Source organism: Pan troglodytes, chromosome 8 (genome assembly GCF_028858775.2).
Source record: "Pan troglodytes isolate AG18354 chromosome 8, NHGRI_mPanTro3-v2.0_pri, whole genome shotgun sequence".
Classification (NCBI taxonomy): Eukaryota; Metazoa; Chordata; class Mammalia; order Primates; family Hominidae; genus Pan; species Pan troglodytes.
The window spans coordinates 62,720,292-62,739,834 of NC_072406.2; the positions used below are offsets into that span (position 1 = coordinate 62,720,292).

At 39.2% G+C, this 19,543-nt stretch overlaps 1 protein-coding gene across 28 annotated transcripts in view; it reads right to left on the reverse strand.

Annotated features, from left to right (window-relative positions):
• The window catches only part of SGMS1 (sphingomyelin synthase 1), a 350,796-nt gene that overhangs the window by 11,286 nt on the left and 319,967 nt on the right, over positions 1-19,543 (reverse strand). For all 28 annotated transcript variants that reach the window (XM_063817577.1, XM_054659384.2, XM_063817580.1 and 25 more), the window contains 1 exon segment: positions 10,972-11,089. In XM_063817577.1, coding sequence (XP_063673647.1) covers positions 10,972-11,089 — 118 coding nt within the window.

The following is a 19,543-nucleotide window of genomic DNA, read 5'->3' on the forward strand; positions in this document are numbered from 1 at the left end:
AAACTATGCCACTTCCCCAATTTCAACTGGCATGTAACAGCCCTCCTAACCGTGACACTTAGAACTAGTGAGCCTTTGGCTATGAAAAAAGAGGTTTCCCCAAGTATTTTTCAATGCTAACACCATGTGCTGATGAACAGAAAATTCATTTCATCCATGAAATGCCAAAAATGCTGCTCTTAAACACTCAAATCAAAGACCAGATCTGATAAAGGAATCAAGCAGCAGAATTATTGTAAGTTATGAAATGTCCTTTAGCCTGACTTTGTAGTCCCCACCGGGAAGGTAATGTGTTTGAAAGTGTGATGAATGCTTTAGATTTCAAAGCAGCAATGAAGAGGCTCAAAGCTGCCTCTTACAATTTCTCCGGCCTTATTTTACTGTTGGTCAGTAAAAACATGACTTACAGGGTAGTTTTACAAAATAAAATAATATCTTTTGTTTGTACACAGATTCCAACATTTTAGCAGTGTTTTCCCATCAGTTATCTCACTGTATCTTCACAAGCTTGTGAGTTGGTGAGTGTAGTTTTTACTATGCCCATTTAAAAGAGTGGCTTACCGACCAGTACATGAGGTCACACAGAGTGACTCAGTTGGGTTTAGAGCCCAAATGTCTTACCTCTGAGCTAAACAATCTTGCCTTTAGGTCCCTGGAAAACACCTGCTATTGTTGCAAACACCTTTCCAAATAACAAGGACAATACCCAAGGCTGGACAATTTCTCCAGGTTTACTTTTTGTTGTTCTTGTTGTTCTAATGAAATTTAACCAATTTTAAATATGTCATTTATTAATACACGATTGAATAGCTAAAACAACATTTATTCACTATTCACTATTTTTCGTAAGCATAGTTTTTATTTAAATCAAGCTCCCCTGTCTCTATAGAAGTCATTTCTTTTTTTTTTTTTTTTTTTTTTTTTTTGAGACAGTCTCACTCTCTTGCCCAGGCTGGAGTGCAATGGCACAATCTCGGCTCACTGCAACCTCCACCTCCTGGGTTCAAGCAATTCTCCTGCCTCAGCCTCCCAAGTAGCTGGGATTATAGGTGCATGCCGCCACACCCGGCGAATTTTTTGTATTTTAGTAGAGACAGGGTTTCACTGTGTTGCCCAGGCTGGTCTCAAACTCCTGAGCTCAGGCAATCCACCGCCTTGGGCCTCCCAAAGTGCTGGGATTACAGGCGTGAGCCACCTTGCCCGGCCTATAAAAATCATTTATGTGGAATTCTTTCACAAACCAATTGCCCATTTTCTCCCTTCTCTCTTCTTAAACAAAGCATTCTCAATTGATTTTAACTTTCCTTGCTTTATATTGTGCTATACTGGTCTCCAAGCTCACTTTTATAGGAACAACAATAAGCATGAATCCAACTTCAAACTGCAGTTTTGGGCTACCATGCAGGTGGCTCTAGACAAACCATTTTACCATCCTAGCCTCAGTTTTCTCACCTGTAAAATGGCAAGAACATTTTCTCATCCTCAACCTCTACCCACCAAAGCAAGACAATGTTTATAAAAGTGATTGCTAAAATATAAAGTGTTATACAAATTTCAGGCAGCATTACTTAACAATCCAAGTTAGGTCCATCTTTTGGGGGGTTCTTAAGGGAGAACTCAATGCCTAACAGTCAGCAAGTGAAATCTGGATGATTCTCCTTAAATATAGATCCCTGCCGGACGCTCACTGGTGGCCATCTCTTGATCACTCAAGAGACTTTTATGTGTTCTCTATACATATAGTAATCACTCCACTCCTGGAAAGATGTGGTTTTTACTCACAAATATTATGCCCACCACAACTGATCTAAAGGACAAGAGATTTTACTCCTCTTAGAATTCATACATACAACTTTTAAAATAGACTTTTCCCTTCACTCGGCTGTGAAGAATCTGGCTGTCTACATTTCTCCATTCTCAAATGTACTCATCAATTCCTATACTAGGCAGACTTGTTTTGGGGATAGAGGGTGTCTCTAAGCAATTATCAGCAATAAAACACTAATCTCCCACCAGCCTCTCCTTCCCCCCAGCAAAAAAAACTTTTAAATTTTGTTGTAGTCTCTAACCGGAAGACTTATCAAAGGCTTGATAAAATCTTAAATAAAGGTCAGCTATGGATTTCTATTACCCATATTCTTATTTGTCACATTAAAGAAATCCAGCATTTCAGTCTGGCAAGATTTCCCTTTAACAAAATCACATCTCCTTTAAGTGTTGGAGGATCCTTCAGTCTACCTGGTCAGGAAGTGAGATTTGCCACCAAAAAAAAAAAAAAAAAAAAAAATGCCCTTGGCTTTTTAGTTTGAAAAATTATAAATGTGAAAAAGTAGCAAGTGAGCACCTGTAGACACTTCATTTTGGCTCATTAATTATCAAGATTGTATCACATTTTCTTCTCCTTTCTCTCACTTTTTTTCCTGGGTCCCTTGGGAAGAAGTCGAATAAATTAAAACGCCTCACATCAAGGAGCCCCTCTGCCCGGCCAGCCGCCCCGTCCAGGAGGGAGGTGGGGAGGTCAGCCCCCTGCCCGGCCCGCCGCCCTGTCCGGGAGGGAGGTGGGGGAGGCAGCCCCCTGCCCGGCCAGCCGCCCCGTCCGGGAGGGAGGTGGGGGGGTCAGCCCCCCGCCAGGCCAGCCGCCCCGTCCGGGAGGTGGGGGGGTCAGCCCCCCGCCCGGCCAGCCGCCCCGTCCGGGAGGGAGGTGGGGGGGGGGGTCAGCCCCCTGCCCGGCCAGCCGCCCCGTCCGGGAGGGAGGTGGGGTTGTCAGCCCCCCTCCCGGCCAGCCGCCCCATCCGGGAGGTGAGGGGCGCCTCTGCCCGGCCGCCCCTACTGGGAAGTGAGGAGCCCCTCTGCCCGGCCACCACCCCGTCCGGGAGGTGTGCCCAACAGCTCATTGAGAACGGGCCAGGATGACAATGGCGGCTTTGTGGAATGGAAAGGCGGGAAAGGTGGGGAAAAGATTGAGAAATCGGATGGTTGCCGTGTCTGTGTAGAAAGAAGTAGACATGGGAGACTTTTCATTTTGTTCTGTACTAAGAAAACTTCTTCTGCCTTGGGATCCTGTTGATCTGTGACCTTACCCCCAACCCTGTGCTCTCTGAAACATGTGCTGTGTCCACTCAGGGTTAAATGGATTAAGGGCGGTGCAAGATGTGCTTTGTTAAACAGATGCTTGAAGGCAGCATGCTCGTTAAGAGTCATCACCACTCCCTAATCTCAAGTACCCAGGGACACAAACACTGCGAAAGGCCGCAGGGTCCTCTGCCTAGGAAAACCAGAGACCTTTGTTCACTTGTTTATCTGCTGACCTTCCTTCCACTATTGTCCTATGACCCTGCCAAATCCCCCTCTGTGAGAAACACCCAAGAATTATCAATAAAAAATAAATAAAAAAAAGAAAAAAAAAAAGAAAAAAACAAAAACAAACAAACAAAAAAACGCCTCACATCTAAACACAATAACAAGGGCATTCTCTTCTAAAATCACACTTATGAAATTTAACAATTATATAATACTACCATACTTAAAAAACAGTCCATATTCAAACTACTCGATAGTGTCAACAATGTCCTTTAGAGCTTCTTTCCCCAGTCTAGGTTCCAATCAGAGAATACACATTGAGGTTACTTATCATGCCCTGATTTCTTCTTAGTCTACTACAGTTTGTCAGTCTTTTTTTCCCCATGACACTGAAGAGTCCAATCCAGTTTCTTTATAGAATATTGCTTGATTTGGTTTTATCTGAATGTTGCCTTCTGTTTAAATCCAGCTTAAACATTGTTGGCAGGAATATTCCCGAGATGATGCTGTATCCCTCTCAGTGCATCACATTCAGAAGCACCTGATGTCATTTGTCCTTCTACTGGTTTGTTCACTTGACTATGTGACTGTCTACTGTATTTCTCCACTAAATACATACCTTTGCCCCTTTATAATTAATAAGCAATCTGTTATTTTTTAAAATTATGTAAATATTATGATCGCCAACCTTTCACACAAGGGCCTTAGCATCCAGTGATGATTCTAAATTATAATACTTGAATTATTACTGTAGTGGTTGCAAAATAGTAATTTTTTATTTCTAAAATTTCTCTTATTAGTTTTATGATTAGTAACTATATATTAGTTATTTAGAGTCACACATGGTTAGCTCTGAGGCTTTTTAGAATTCCCCAGTGAATGCTTTCTGACTCTGGTTACCTCTTCATACCAGATGGCTTCTGCCATTTGGATCATCTTTCTCACCTTCCCAATGCCTCCCAAACATGTCCCCCACTCTGCCCTGGTCTAGGCCTTCCTCATCTCTAATTCAGAAATCCATGCAGAAGCATCATCCGTCTCCCTCACGTGAGTACCAAGAACAGATACTTGGCTAGTCTTCTTGCCTTTGCCACTCAGTACCTATAAGACATTAGGCTGGTCACATAACTCTGAACCAACTGCAATTTTCTCCCATTCACTGTTATAAAAATTAAATAAAAACACAACATTTGAATTCATATCTGGCACAAAACAGGTGCATATAATTTGATACTACTTAAGTCTACTTCCCTCCTTCCCTCCCAAATACCCTACTATCTCTATCAATGGAGAGAGATGCTTCTAAAGACAGATGTGATCAAATAATGCCCCTGCTAAAACTTTTCCTGGCTTCCTATTGCCTATAGATAGAACTACGACTCCTTAGTTGGGTGTCAAGGCCCTTTAAAATCTTCCCACAAGATTGACTGCCTGTCTGGAGTCATCTCTGGCCACTTGCTCCATAAGATCCCATGTCCAGATACATCTAGTTTCACCTTATTCCCCAATTCCCTTCCATACCCGTTGTTTCCTCCACCTGGAACCCTTCCTCCCTCTATCTCCACTTGGCAAACTCCTATTCCTCCTTTGAGATTGGGCTCAGAGGCACATCCACAGGGCAGCTCATGCTCCCAGCAGAGGTGCCTCCGGTGTCTGTGCATCCATGGCAAATGGCTCTGCAAATCTACTACAGGGAGTCAGAGGGGGATCTGGGGATTACATTTCTGTCTCTTTCACAGCTTCTGGATGCCCAGAGGGAGAAGGCGCTTGTCTTATACATTGTGTGTCCTCAAAATTTACCAGTATGCCCACATAGGGTAGGTTCTCTAGAAACGTTTGCTCAGGAAATAAACAAGCTTCTTGACTATCAAATGAAATCACATCAACAATCTGCCTGTCTCACATTGTGGGAAAGTGGTGTCTTCCTTTTAGTAAGAAAGCCTTTAGAAAGGCTAGAGTTTATAAAATAATGTAAAAATTCATACATCAAATGTTAAATATAAGGAGACATGAATAATAAATGCATAGATAGCACCATCAGAATCATGTAAAAAATGCATACATAAGGAACTAATATACTGAATTGTTAACAGTAGATAGGGTCATGAGTGGTTCTAAAATCTTCCTCTTTTTGTAGTCTTTCAATATATCTATAAAGAATGTATGGTTTATTTAAAATGAAAACATCTCTTTTTAAGTGACAGAGAGAAGTTATTTAGAACATTGCTATCTTTAATCACTGAAAAAGGAAGAGAACAGCAGCAATGAGAGAAAAGGAAAAGCAAAGAACAGATTTAGGATGGGAAACTTTACTGGAAAGTATATGCAAGAAGCAGAAAAAAAAGAATTGAGAACAAACGAAAAGGAAAATTTTAATGACAATCAGAAACTGGAACAAGCAGAAAATTATCCAAAATCAAGCAATGACAATTTAAGTTGCACACCATCCAACAGGATGGCAGGAAGTTATTTTGGTAATGGAACACAAGCCATATCCTGAAATACTGATAAGGTTAGCAGGAGCTAATCAGAATATCAAACTTTGTCAGTGTAGAGGGCACCTGGAATACTCTAACTGCTACCCAGGAAAGTAAGAAAGAACTGAAGAAGGCCATAACATCCTAAAGACCAATGAGTCTGTTGCCTTATAAGACTGAACTTGTGCCAGCATAGGGACCCGTTAGGCTGATGGTTGACATTACAGCTCAGCAGCAAGTCAAAGGAGGTGGTTTCATCTTTCTAATCTGTGCATTGCAGAAAAGCTGACAGTGGCAGAGAAGAATATGAAGGCTGTTCTGCTATTGCATTTGTATTATATTGATCCACTGAGCGATCAACCTCAGATGCCACTCAGACATAACCCTGTCCAAAAATGGGCTGTGTTCACTTATGTCAGAGGCAAAAATTAAAACAAAACAAAACATGTTTTTCAAGTTCAAGAGAATCATTTCACTGAAAACTCCACATTGGATTAATACACTAGCCAGCTGAGTGTCCCTGTCTTAATGTACTCTCTCTCTTCTCAAAGGTTTTCAAATCTAAGGTCACCATGGAGACCACAAAACATGCCCAAACACGCATCTCATTTTACTGTTTAGTCACTATTAGATTAACTCATCTGATTATTAAAATGAGAGTCGAAAACAGTGTAAGTTATTTCTTCTCTTCTATTAGCATTAGGCTGCCTGTTTATCTGGGATTTTTTATTTTAAGGAGTTTGTTAAAACAGGAAAAACCTTACCAACAGGAAGCTTACAACACCAAAGAATTCTCAAATATTCTGCCCCTTTTCTAAAGAAACCAGTATCATAAACAGTTGTAACAAGATGAGAAGAGGTTGTTTTCAGGATGGAACACACGGTCTTTGGAGCTATGATGAGAGTAACATGGGCTAATCAAGGTATCAAAAATTTGGCAGCCTCCAGTGTAAGCCATGCACATGTATACCACCATGGGATATGCCAGAAATTTGCAATCTAGAAACTGAACACATCACTTCCCTTTTCACTTCCTTTTCCCAGTGGCTTATTATTGCTGCAGAAACATTTATGGGAAGCCTACTTTTCCTCACAACCTGATCATCTCATAGGATTATTATTTCTCTGAGCGATTATATTTTGTGAAGAGTATACTGCCATCGAGTGAATGAACAATAAGACCAATTTTTATAATCATTACTGTATACTTGTTGAAACATTTTTCTTAGGAGCTGCACATTTTGAGTACTGGCATTAAGGGAAGCATTAAGTACACTAATTACGGCATTTTAATGGCATAGTGAAACCAAGTTTAAGTTCACATGACTGTATTAAGCAGGAAGTCATATTCTAAAGCTCAACTCTCCTCCCTTACAGTTTAGTGATATTGAGTAACTGTCAGAGTATCCACCAAGTGACAGGCCTTAATTGGTATCTCAAATAATAGAATATCCAATTCTGGAAGCATTGTGCTTTCTGTAACTTGTTTCTGGGCCTTTTCATCCATATCCACAGCTTTAACCACCATCCAGAATATGATGATTCACAAATATTTATTTTCCAGCCTGATGTTTCCCTCAGCTTTAGACTATATTGCTAACTATCTTGGACACCGCCACTTAGATATCTCACAGATACTTTAAACTCTGTGTTTAATCCAACTCATTAACTTTCATTTCCTCTATACCATGTCATTATACCAGTGTAAAATCCAGCCCTTGGAATCTTTCCCTATTCTCATTCCCTGCATGAAATCTATTATCAAGTTGTATCAATTTGGTCTCTTAAATATTGCTCAAGTCTGTTTCTTCCTTTCCATCCATCCTTAGGGCCAGTAGCTTAGCTTGAGGCCCTTATCACAGCATTTTACACATTTATTACATAAGTTACAAATTTAAACTAACAGATTTTAAGGTGTTTTCCACAAAGGTAGGAACTATATCTACCTTCCTCATGCCTCATACTGTAGCATCCAAAGCACAGTAGGTCCTTAATGCATGTTTGTTAAATCAGTTCTCACTGGATAAATAAGAGTCTAGGGGTTGAAGCATGATGACAATACTAAGTCCTCTTCTTACTTCTGTATAGCGCGTTACACCCACAGAGCCCCTAGAAACTGTCTCCTTCCACACCTATAACTCCTTAAGACAGATTTCAAAAAGCATCATTAGCTCTGCTTTGCCATTTAGGGAGGGAACTGAGGCTCTGAAAAGTTAAATGACTTGCCCAAATGCTAGTAAGTGGTTGTGTAAGACTGTCTTAACCTTAACTTTAGTGTTCTTTTTACTATTAGGTAAGTTTGTATTTTTACAGGGGCAATTACGTTCCCTCTCTGTACAATGGTTCAGAGAGAGATTGAAGATTCAGTGGCGATGATGTTCAGACATCAAATAGAACTTTGGCCTGAGTGACTTTTAATAAGGTTCCTCTCACTTCTGATTCCCTTAGCCCTAGGTATGATTCTAAAGTAGGCAAAGCTGTCCTCTGAGGCTTCTCTCCAGTGTCACCCTTTTCTGTCTTCAGATACTCGTTCTCAGTGGAGGATTCTAGCCCTTGCCTGACCACTGAATTTCTTAAGCTTGATCTGCCATCCAAGAGGCAGCACCAAGCCTTCGAAGCCTTTCCCAACTCTTGTGCCTAGCTTCAGAAGTCTTTCTATTCCACCTGGCAAATGTTCTGTTAACAAGCTAAAATTGAATCTAATTAAGTCTGCAGAGCCAACTTTCTATTCAGAGGAAACATAGAGCAACACAAGTCACTTGACACCACAAAGAAACAAATGGATAAATCCAGAAAGTGGGATATTCTGTAGGACTATTAATCTAATGTCTACAGGCTACTGGCAGAGGGGTGAAAGGAAGAAAGGACTGCTTTAGAATTATAGACTTAAAAGACAGAACAAGTAAATGTAATATAAAGATTTTGGACCCTAATTTATACAAACCAACTGTAAAAAAAAGAAAAGCATTTTAAGACAATCAGGATATCGCATCAACTTGTAATTGCTGATATCACAGAATTACTATTAATTTTGTTGAACACCAATAGCATTATGGTTTTGTACTAAAATGTTCACAGTTTTTAGATGCATACTAAAGTATGTGGAGGTGAAATGACGTTACCTGGGAGTTGTTTTAAATACTTCAAAAAGAAAAAAGAAAGGAAACAAATGTTGCAAATCTTGATAATTATTGAATCTGAGTGTTGGGTTTATGGGAGTTCTTTATACCAGTTGGGATACATGTGAAAAGTTTTCAGAATAAAAAAGTGTATTCTAAATCCTTTCTTCCAAGAGTCTTATTCTACAAAATAAGTAATTAGATTTAATGAGTTTTAACTAGTATTTTTTTCTAAGGTGTGCTAATATTTCACCTCCTACTGTTTAAGATTCTAGTTTCCAGAAGATCCTCATAGAATGAGGGCCCTAGTTGGGATTTCTGGCAACGCAATAAATGAGCAACACGTTTGAGTTTGGCTTTTGTGCACAGTTCCTGCTGCTACTTCTGTGTTTACGAAGAAAACCCACAAGCTATTCTTAGGCAAAGAATTTTGGTTAGATATGTTGATGACTCAAGCTGACTATGTAAGAACCAATGGCTCACCAAGTATGGGCTTGCCAGCAACTGGTGGAGCTACAGTAGTCCTCAAGAAGAAACAAGTTTAGAACCAGAGTAGGGAGAAAGGCTACATGGTACGGCCCCTCAATACTGGATCCATCTTCAGCATGTGCTTGGCCAGAACCTACATCTACCTACCCCTTGGTGGCAAAATTTCCCAATGCACAGACTTTTTTAAGGAGTTGAATTAAACTTAGGTGAATATCCTAAACTGTCAGTTTACTGCTGAGAACATGCTGCTTATCAAGCCAGGCTCCCAGCAAGAGTCCATATCCTTGGATTTTCAATGACAACAAGATATTCCCTATAACCCAGGAGCTACAGGTGAGTGCTTGAGAGCTTTTACAGACAATGAAAACGATGTGAAGCTGGCTTCTTTGGAAGGGCGAAAGAAACTGCAAGAAGGAGAGTGCAGGGAGGCAGGATGGCTGATAGAGAAGAGTGGAATGTTGAGAACATTGCTTTTGTATGACAGCTCTTCCAGAGGTAAGGAAGTAGTGTGTAGCAAAAAATAAAAAAATTAAAAAAATTAAAAAATAAAAAAAAGCAAAAAGTTAAGTAAGAAATGAGCTATCTCTGTAGGCACAAATGTAAGTTTAGCAAAGAAAAGAGCCACAGGAGACATACAAATTAAAGAGATCCAAAATTTCATATGATCAAATTAAAAATCCAGAGTGAATTTTTCAGCTCTCTTTCCAAAGATTCTATCAAAGAGAACATCTCTTCTGGAGGAACAAAAGTACAAACCAATGAGACTGAAAGTGTTTGGCTGTTTCACCCACACAGGTATAATGCAAAGAAATGATCTCAAATACATCAGAGTATACTATATTTTCTCCCACCAAAAATCAAGGAGAGAAATTAGCCTCTTTTAAAAATTCATTAAAGAGCTTTAATGTACATAAATATTTTAACAATAAAATCTGCTAATTATTTCACAGAGTTCCAACGATCACCCTAGTTAAAAATTCTTCCAAGGTAAAGGTTAGGAGGTGAAGAGTGTCATTTGAATCTGATGGAAAGGTAGAGACAATAAGAGAGGAATAAAGTTTATTTTTAAAAAGACTTCTTTGTTACTAGAGAAAATCAATAAGGCAACATATTACCCCAGATAACAGTGATCTTATTTGGCTTGGTTGAGGACTGCAAGGAAATAGGAATACTTTCTCTTTCTGGCTCTGCTGTAGGGATTAATAGAAAGAAGGAAAACGGAAAAAATATCACTTGAAATCGAGCTCTCCCTCCGAGAGAGAGGAAGCATATAAAAGCTTCTGGATGCGTGTCAAAGAAATGAATGATATTTTAAAAATTTGGCAGGAAACCAAAGAACTACACAAAGCTTAACTGCTTCCAACTCACAAACTAGAACACATATTTCCCCAGTTGGGAGGCACTGGCAGGGCTTAGAGATTCTGGGAAGGGTGGGGCTGCCTGGCCATATCATTTAGTAACATTCTCAGATAGAGGAGTGACTCCACTGTATTCTGAAGAAACGTTTTCCTGCAACCTCACTCAAAGGACCCCAGGGCAAGACAAGAAACAAACAGAAAGGGAAATTACAGCGAGGAATAGTTTACCTTCGGAGAACAGTTGAAATGCATACCAGGTACTGGGAGTGTAGTTACATACATTGTAATACACCGATACAGGTACAGCGTGCCAACTATGCAGAAAAATCTTCTGCTAATAATAGACCTAGAAAAAGGGAAAAACAGGGCAGATTCTCAGTCAAGAAATTCTGTAGGTTCATTTACTGTAATTTTTCAATGACTCAATAAAAACAAACCCCAAAAACTACTTGAGAACTTGAAACCAGAATGTTGTAACTATGGCTAATACCAGATTAAGACAAAGATTTTGAGAATAACGTTGTGTGGTGCTTTTTAAAAAATATATTAACTGGCCAAAAGTGCTTAAACTGGTTTATATTGCTATTAATTAGGCTTCATGAGGCCTTAAACTTGAGTTGACGTTCAACTGTTGGACATACAAGTGGAGCCCACGCTGATTGGCCAGAACCCACTCAGTATCTGTGGTTAAACATTTAGCGAGTATTTTTGCTGTCATCAAAGGAAGATCTTCAGAAAATCAGAATGATATTAGAATGAGAATTTAAAACTTTTATGCCATTTAATGAGTCAAAGACATTAAACAATTTTAGTTGTACATCCCAGAAACTGATTCTCTGAGGCAACATGATGCCAAGAACGAACCTATGGAAAAACAGCATTCAATCTTATCCCATTCCCTGACTACCACTGCAGCTTGGGATGCACATTTACTTCTCTGAATCTCAACTTCCTAAGAAGTAAAATAGGGGTAACAACATTAGAAATGATGTCTGAAAATTTCCTACCATATAGTAGGTACAAATGGTAGGTATCAAATGTATAGATTAAGTAGATGAATAAAAATATAAGCAAAAATTAGAAATAGTTTTATTATTATTAGGTTCTAACAAAATTATTTGATATATACATGTAGGTTTGTATCTATCTATATACATATACATGTATATTGAGTTAGATAACTTCTCCTAATATAAAAATTCCATGTAAGTTTGTTCAACTTAACCTCATTAAAGTCTGGTGTATTTTTGAACAAGAACATTCTTTCCCTCTCTACCTCTCTCTTGTAGTACCACAGGCCAGAATCATGTGAGTAACCCTGTGGGTCTCCTCTTCCTTAACCTTGTGAGGAGTTCAGATTTTCCCAAACAAGGAAAATTTAGAAACAGTGGGCAGGTGTTCCTCTTAGGATCTTGGCCATTCAACCATTATAATCATACAGTGTAGCTCTAGTCTTATGCAGGATGGGCATACCTACTGAGGTGTGCTAGCCAGAGGAAAATTTGTTTCATGTGTATTTTCTGTTTTAAAAAGAGAAACAAAGATATGTCACTTGTGTGATTAAAAATTAATTTAAAAAAACCATACAATTATACTAGCATTTTATCCACATCTGCACAGCCCATGTATGTTACTTAGGTTTTATGAGTAGAATTTGGGTGTTGGTCTCTTTACCTAGATTTGAGAAACTGGGTCAGAATTATTTACGATAGAAGCCATCTTTGCTTATTTTCTCTTAGTCAAGCTGCGTATGCCTCCTCCAGAGACATGAATTTATTCAGCATAAAGCTGTCTTGGCAATCTATATGCCTCTAATTTCAAGTAAAATACAAAGCACAATTAAATAATATAAAGAGGGACGATACTGGAGAAGAATACCAGCCTATAAATGTCTTTGCCAAGAACACCAAAAAAGAAATATCAAAGTAAATTCTACATTGTAAGACATAATGGTCATCTTTCTTTAAAAGAAAACGCCCTCCTTAGCCATCCTGCTCAAGTGAACAGAAATTATTTGCAATTTCACTTGAACTATACAAGAAACACCTAAGTCAGCACACTTTCAAGTCTAGATCTGCTGAACTCTTTAGAGGAAGAAAAATAAAATTATTGCTTTTGCTAAAGATTACTATCTTAAAATCACTTTGCCTGATTATTTTATGATGCACAAAAGGTACACATACTCACACACACACCACCCCAATAACTATCTCCATATTTCAAACTTGAGTTACATGTAAGTACCAACAGAAGTGATTTCAGAATTATTTAAAAATCTAAGAATGAGGTATAAAAAGATGAGAAAAGACAAATACATAAAATTGTTTTAATTAAAATACTGAAGATTCAGTCACATTTACTATTTGACTTAAAGTGAAAGAGTCAAATGACTTTGAAAACTGAAATTTGACCATTTCCATGTGAAACTGTCAATGTTAACAATAAGGTGACAAGTTAGAAGTGGTTGTTTTTAAGAATTTTCTGCTCTTTGGCATTTAATATTTTTGAAATTAAGCTTAGAATGTCTTTGGCGTATAATGTTAAACAAGGATTTTCTACAACAAACTTTAACAGAGGATAAAAGTGTTTCAAGAAATTGTATGCACTTCTGGGCGTTCACTTCCTTAATCAAAGAATTTCATACACTTAGAATTCTTATTCACTTAAAGGTTTAAAAGTTCAAGATGTGCTTTACAAAAACTCACAAAAGAAATGTTAATGAGATATTGCTAGAAATTAAGCAGATGCCAACAAGAAGATGTACAGTACAATTTTCAAAATCACAACGGTGCTCCCCTCACATGGGATACACCTCTCCTTCCACATTCAAAAGAAGCCAGTTTCCCATCTGCACACACTTGGCAAGGACTATCATTTCAGAGACTTGCGTTTGGTCGCGTTTATCTATTTTTCTCCCAAGTGTTAGAGCACTAGGCTCATTATTACTTTTTCTGAGAGAAAAGGAAAATGTATCTGTTCAATTTGATTATAAGGAAATATGAATAAAAGTGTTAACATTTTATAGATCATTATTAAGACTTACTAGAATAGCATGTTATGTCAAGTACATGCTAGTATTTTATTAAGCTTTTTTATATTCCTAATTTTTAAAAACATTGCTCAGAACTTGACTAAATACTACCAGCACTAGAGTGTTTTTGGCATTTGGTACAATGATCTAAAATTCTGAAGAAAGGTCAGGCATGGTGACTCACGCCTGTAATCCCAGCACTTTGGGAGGCTGAGGCAGGTGGATCACTTGAGCCCAGGAGTTCAAGATCAGCCTGGACAACATAGCGCAACCCTGTCTCTACTAAAAAACAAAACAAACCAAACAAACAAAAAAACCACTAGCTGGACATGGTGGCATGCGCCTGTAGTTCCAGCTACTCTGGAGGCTGCAGTGGGAGGATCGCCGGAGCCTGGGAGTTAAGAGGCTACGGTGAGTTATGACTGTGCCACTGCACTCCAGTCTGGGTGACAGAGTAAGACCTGCCCCTAAATAAATAAATAAATGAAAAGGGGTTAAAAAAAATTACTATAGTGGAAAGTAAAACTAAAATACTGGAAAAAGTTTGTTTTCCCATGAGTTGTCTCTTTCAACTAATCCACAGTAGGAAGACATACACAGCTCTTTCAGTGCCCAGACCTGGCCTCCTAGCTCTTTCTGGAAGCTATTAGCTTTTAGAGATAAATAGGACTTGACAATGGTGCAGTGGAACTAAGCAACAATTCAAAACTAAGAGGCAATACACAAGGGAGAGCACATGTAACTAACACAGAATTGGGAGACTCAAAACTCTGGAGCAGTTATGGAAGAGTAATGATTCAGGTCTCTGATTAGTGATTCCAGCTGTAAAACATGAACGGACAGACAATGCATCACTGAGCTGTATCTTTACATAGATGCTAGTTTTACCTTTAACAAAGGCTCACCTGGTGCCTTTGACCATCTCAATTAATTTCCTTAGAGATTAGCTTCCTCAACAGCAAAAGGAAGAAAAAGACATCACTTTCTTATGAATCAGAGAAATGGGTGACAAAAAAACTTGAAAGGCCATGAAATAGCACTAAGAATGGGCATCAGAATAGTCATGTTTTTCTTAATATATAAGGTTGAAAAATGAAATAATTTTGTTTAGAGCCAACGACCACACTACTAAAAAACAAAGTTTCTATTGAGGTATTTCCCCAGGCATGGTATTACCAACAGCAATTGTTTTGCCAAAGTTCTCTTATATACCAAGCTCTGTGTCATTTACTTCTTAAAACCACCTGGCAATGCATGGATATGATCCTTATTTTACAGATGGGAAAAGTGAGGTTTAGAGAGTTTAAGCTGAAATATAAACAAAACAAAAATATTCAGGAAACTGCATCACATTGTGTAAGAAATCTGAATTTTGAGTATTTACAGCTGAGCCAACATCCTATCCCATTTCAGCCACATTTCAAAATCTACTTATGACTATATTAGTAAAGTACTGAAAAAATTATTCTAGTATCACATAGCTATCTAAAACTACATGTGTCCATTTTTCATTATTTTTTGTAGTCTTGTGCCCAGTTAGATTTGCTTATTACCACCTCGTATGTTAAATCAGTCATCCTGAAATGTCATCCATTTCTCAACACTCTATCTCACCTGAACATCCACAATAACCTTCTTTCTACCTGTTGTCCTTAACACCACTCTTGCCTCCTGCTATGGTCTGAATGTTTGTGTCTCCTTCCCCTCAAATTCCTATGTTGAAACCTAATCACCAGTGATTAGATCACAAGGGCAGGGTCCTCAGGTCTGAATTAGTGCCCTTATAAAATAGACCATAGAGAGGTGGGCTCACCCTTCTGAAATGTGAGGACACAGGGAGAAAGTGCTATTTATGAACCAGGAACTTGGCCCTTACTAGATACTAATCAGCCTGCACCTTGAGCTTGGACTTCCAGCATCCAGAATGCTGTAACTCACCCAGTCTACGATATTTTGTTATTGCAGCCTGAACAGACTAAGGTAGCTTCCTAAAATCCATTCTGTTTAGAACCGCCAGAATCATCTATTTTGAAACAGTTAAACAGGTATGTCCCTTAAAGCCCTCCAATGGTTGTCAAACTCATTTTAATAAAATCCAAATCTTTTCCCAAGACCCTGAGGCCCTATATCTGGCTACCTCCCTCTAGCCTGCCCTCTGGCCACCCTCCCTATCATTCTCCAGGCTCTATCTCAGCCCAATGACCTTGGGGCTCTTTGAACACAGCTTGCGAAGTCCCTCCTGCCTTGAGTAGGATCTCTGAGCCAGCCATTCTCTCTGCCTGGATTCTGCCTTCTCCTGGGACACTTGCCTGTCACTGACATTCCATTCAAATGTCATCTCTCAGAGAAGTCCCCTACTCTAAGGAAGCCCCTGCTCCTCTCTATCCTATACTTCTATTTTAATTTCTTTACAGCCCTCCTGACAACATTCTGCACCCCCACATTCCCATATTCTGTGGAAGCTAACTAACTCCAAAGAAATTCTAAAACCTGTTTCCTTAATTTCTTGCTACAGCACCTGGATTCCCTGGATTGTGACAACTCCCCTCATAGCTTTCTTCAACTCCCTTCAACATGACATCTCCTTTTTTTAAGTCTTTTTTTTTTTTTTTTTTTTTTTGGTGAGACAGGATCTTGCTCTGTCATCCAGGCTAGAGTGCAGTCGCATGATCATGGCTCACTGCAGTCTCGATCTCCCGGGCTCAAGCAATCCTCCTGCCTCAGCCTCCTGAGTATCTGGGACCACAGGTGCAGGCCACCATGGCTGGCTAATTTTTAAAAAATTTTCTGTAGAGACAGGGTCTTGCCATTTTGCCCAGCTGGTCTTGCATTCCTGGGCTCAAATGATCCTCCTGCCTCCACCTCCTCTGTCTTCTCCTAGATGTGAATCCCACTGCCAAGGGCAAAAAGAGCCACTCATTGTTCCCTAAACACAAACTCAATTTCTTGCTTTTGCCTGTCAGTTTCTTTCTCTGGCCTCTCACATGATTATGTCTGCTATAATCCTATGCATCTACCTCATGGCTTCCAGATGTCCCCAACTGGACAGAGCCACTTCACCCTCCCAATTCCTTCAAATTTTGTTTCTATTGTATGGTATTTTTTAATAGTGAGACTGGAATCACCATTACCAACAAAAATGTCTCATGTCTCACCCCTTTTGTGAGAAGATGCTCTTAAGAAGACCTGTGCTTTCTTGTCTTTTAGTCCCAGGGAGACTTATGATGGTACCTGTAATATGACTGGCAGTACCAGCAACACTACACAGTTTTGTGCTCTAGAGCTTTAATTCTTATTCTCTCTGAAGTCCTTTTCTACTTCTTTCTACAAATGTTTGTTGCTTAAACCCTTTTATGTATCTGCCAGAGTTACTCTGCCCTGATGCTCACTATCCCTTCACTCTGCATCCTTTCTGCATTCATATTTTTATTCAAAACACTTGCTAAGATTGCTCCATTATCCAACCAGGACTGCAAACCCCTGGAGATTGGGGCCTGTGAGTTCTGTATCCTTCTCTCTTCTTTCTAGTCTCATTGTCCTGTAAGGCCTTTCCACCCATCACAGCCTCAGGTATCTCAATGGCTACAGACTCCATTTAGGAAAATCCAGGGCTTAATTCAGTATTTTAGGAGAGAAAATTCTAAGGAAAGGTTAGTAAAACAAATGAAGAGCAAGACTAAACATGGTAGAACAGACAAAATAATCAAAATAAATGCTTGCCTGGGAGATTTAGAACTCATTTAATACTTCCTAGGTACCCATACAGGGTAGATGGCACAGTTCATGAATCAGGAAAATGAGACATACCTGTGCACCAGTCCAGAAATGTGTCTGTACATATACTATGTGTTTTTGCTTTTTAAAATCCAACTCAAACAAAATTCACACCTTTGTTACTAATTATTTTAACAACATTCCTGTTTAGCATATACCATTATCCCATTTTACAGAAGGGGAAATTGTATGAGGAATTTAAGTATTAGCCTGGAGCCAGAGAGTAAGTCAATGACAGAGTCACAACAAAACCCAGGTCTTTTAGACTTTGAGTCAGCTGCTCTTTTTGCTAATGAAATTAAAATGTTACTTCCTGAATTATATACAGGTTGTAACAGGAAGTAAAGAAAAAAATGCTACCCTATAAGACATGAACAAAAACATCAACACTATCTACTTGAGATAGTTATGTAGAATTAAAATCAAGTATCCTCCAGAAACTGCTAAATAAAATTGTAAACAAAAGGTGTTAGATTTCTGTGTTGGTATTTTAGGCTGTCAACAAAAATAATGTATGTATATATGTGTACATATATGTGTGTATACATTAGTGTATATATACATAGAATACGAATGTGTATATGCATACATGTGTGTTTGTGTGTGTGTGTGTATACACACCCAGATCTCCTCATTTCTTCCCATCATCAAAACTTAACCACCTTGAGTCACATTGTTAGGGGCTTGCTTAGTCACAGCCAGCAGAACTGAACAATTAATGTTTACTCTTGGGCTAAGGGATTATCCTTAAAAGTAACACTGTTTTTTTAACAGGGGGTTTCTGAAAACATAACAGACACATCACCAGCAGTCACTAACATTTATTGAATTCTAGGCACAGTAACTAGCATGTGCAACACTTAATAAATTTTAGTGTCTATTAAAATTCACACAATGAATATATATGTGCTATTCTAAACATGCGGAATACAGCAGTGAACAGAATGGACAAACATCCTGGCTTGTGGGGCCTGTGTTCTAGTGAAAGAGGCAGACAATACACAGGTAAAGAAATAAGTAAAATATAGAGCATGTTAGATACGTGCTAAAGGGTAAAACTAAGTGAGAGTCTCATTGGGGGAAGGGAGGTTAGAATTGGGGGCTAAGTTGGTCAGAGAAGGTCTACCTCTGTATGATGGGTCAACAAGGAGGTTATCTGTGGGAGAAAATTCCAGAGGCTTGTGTGTGTCGGTGTTTGTTGATCATCAAGGGAGTACAGGGCATGAGGTCTGGGAGGACCTCGTAGGTCACCATATGAGGACACTGGCTTTAATGCCATATGAGGTGGAAGAAGAGAAATGTACTAAAAGCCCACTAAAAGGAAGCAAGACCAGGTAATAACCTAGGTAAGAGATGAAGGTGGTTAGACCTATGCCAGCAATAGATGTGGTGAGGAAGGTCAGAGGATCACTTGAGTCCAGGAGTTCCACACTACAGTGAGCTGTGAGCTATGATCATGCCACTACACTCCACCCTGGAGGATGAAGTGAGATCTCATCTCAGAAACAAAACAAAACCCAACACATTTGGGCTGAGCACTGGGAGGAATGGAAATGCCACTGGTGGGCTTGGGAACCAGGAGGATGCCAAGTACTCTGTCAAGTGCTTTATGCATATCATCTCGTTCAATCCTCAAGACAGCATTATAGAAACTATAATTTTCATTTTGTAGGTAAGGAAACAATGCTACTACAATAGTCAAGTAACTTGGCCAAAGTCACTCAGTCAGCAGGCAGCTGTAGGGATCTAAATCAAGAATGATCTTCCAGTGTAAGACTGAGTATAACCACATGCTTCACCACCACAGTCATGGCACCGACAGGCTGGTGGGACACAGATGTGGTGACTTCTAAATCAGATCATGAGTAATTAGACATCCATGATGGTTTGTTGAGAGGAGGGAAATAGACAATCCCTGGGCATGCTGTAAAAGAGAAGGCCAAAATGATACCATTTAGAAATACACATGTACACAGAGTACTCATTTATGAGCAC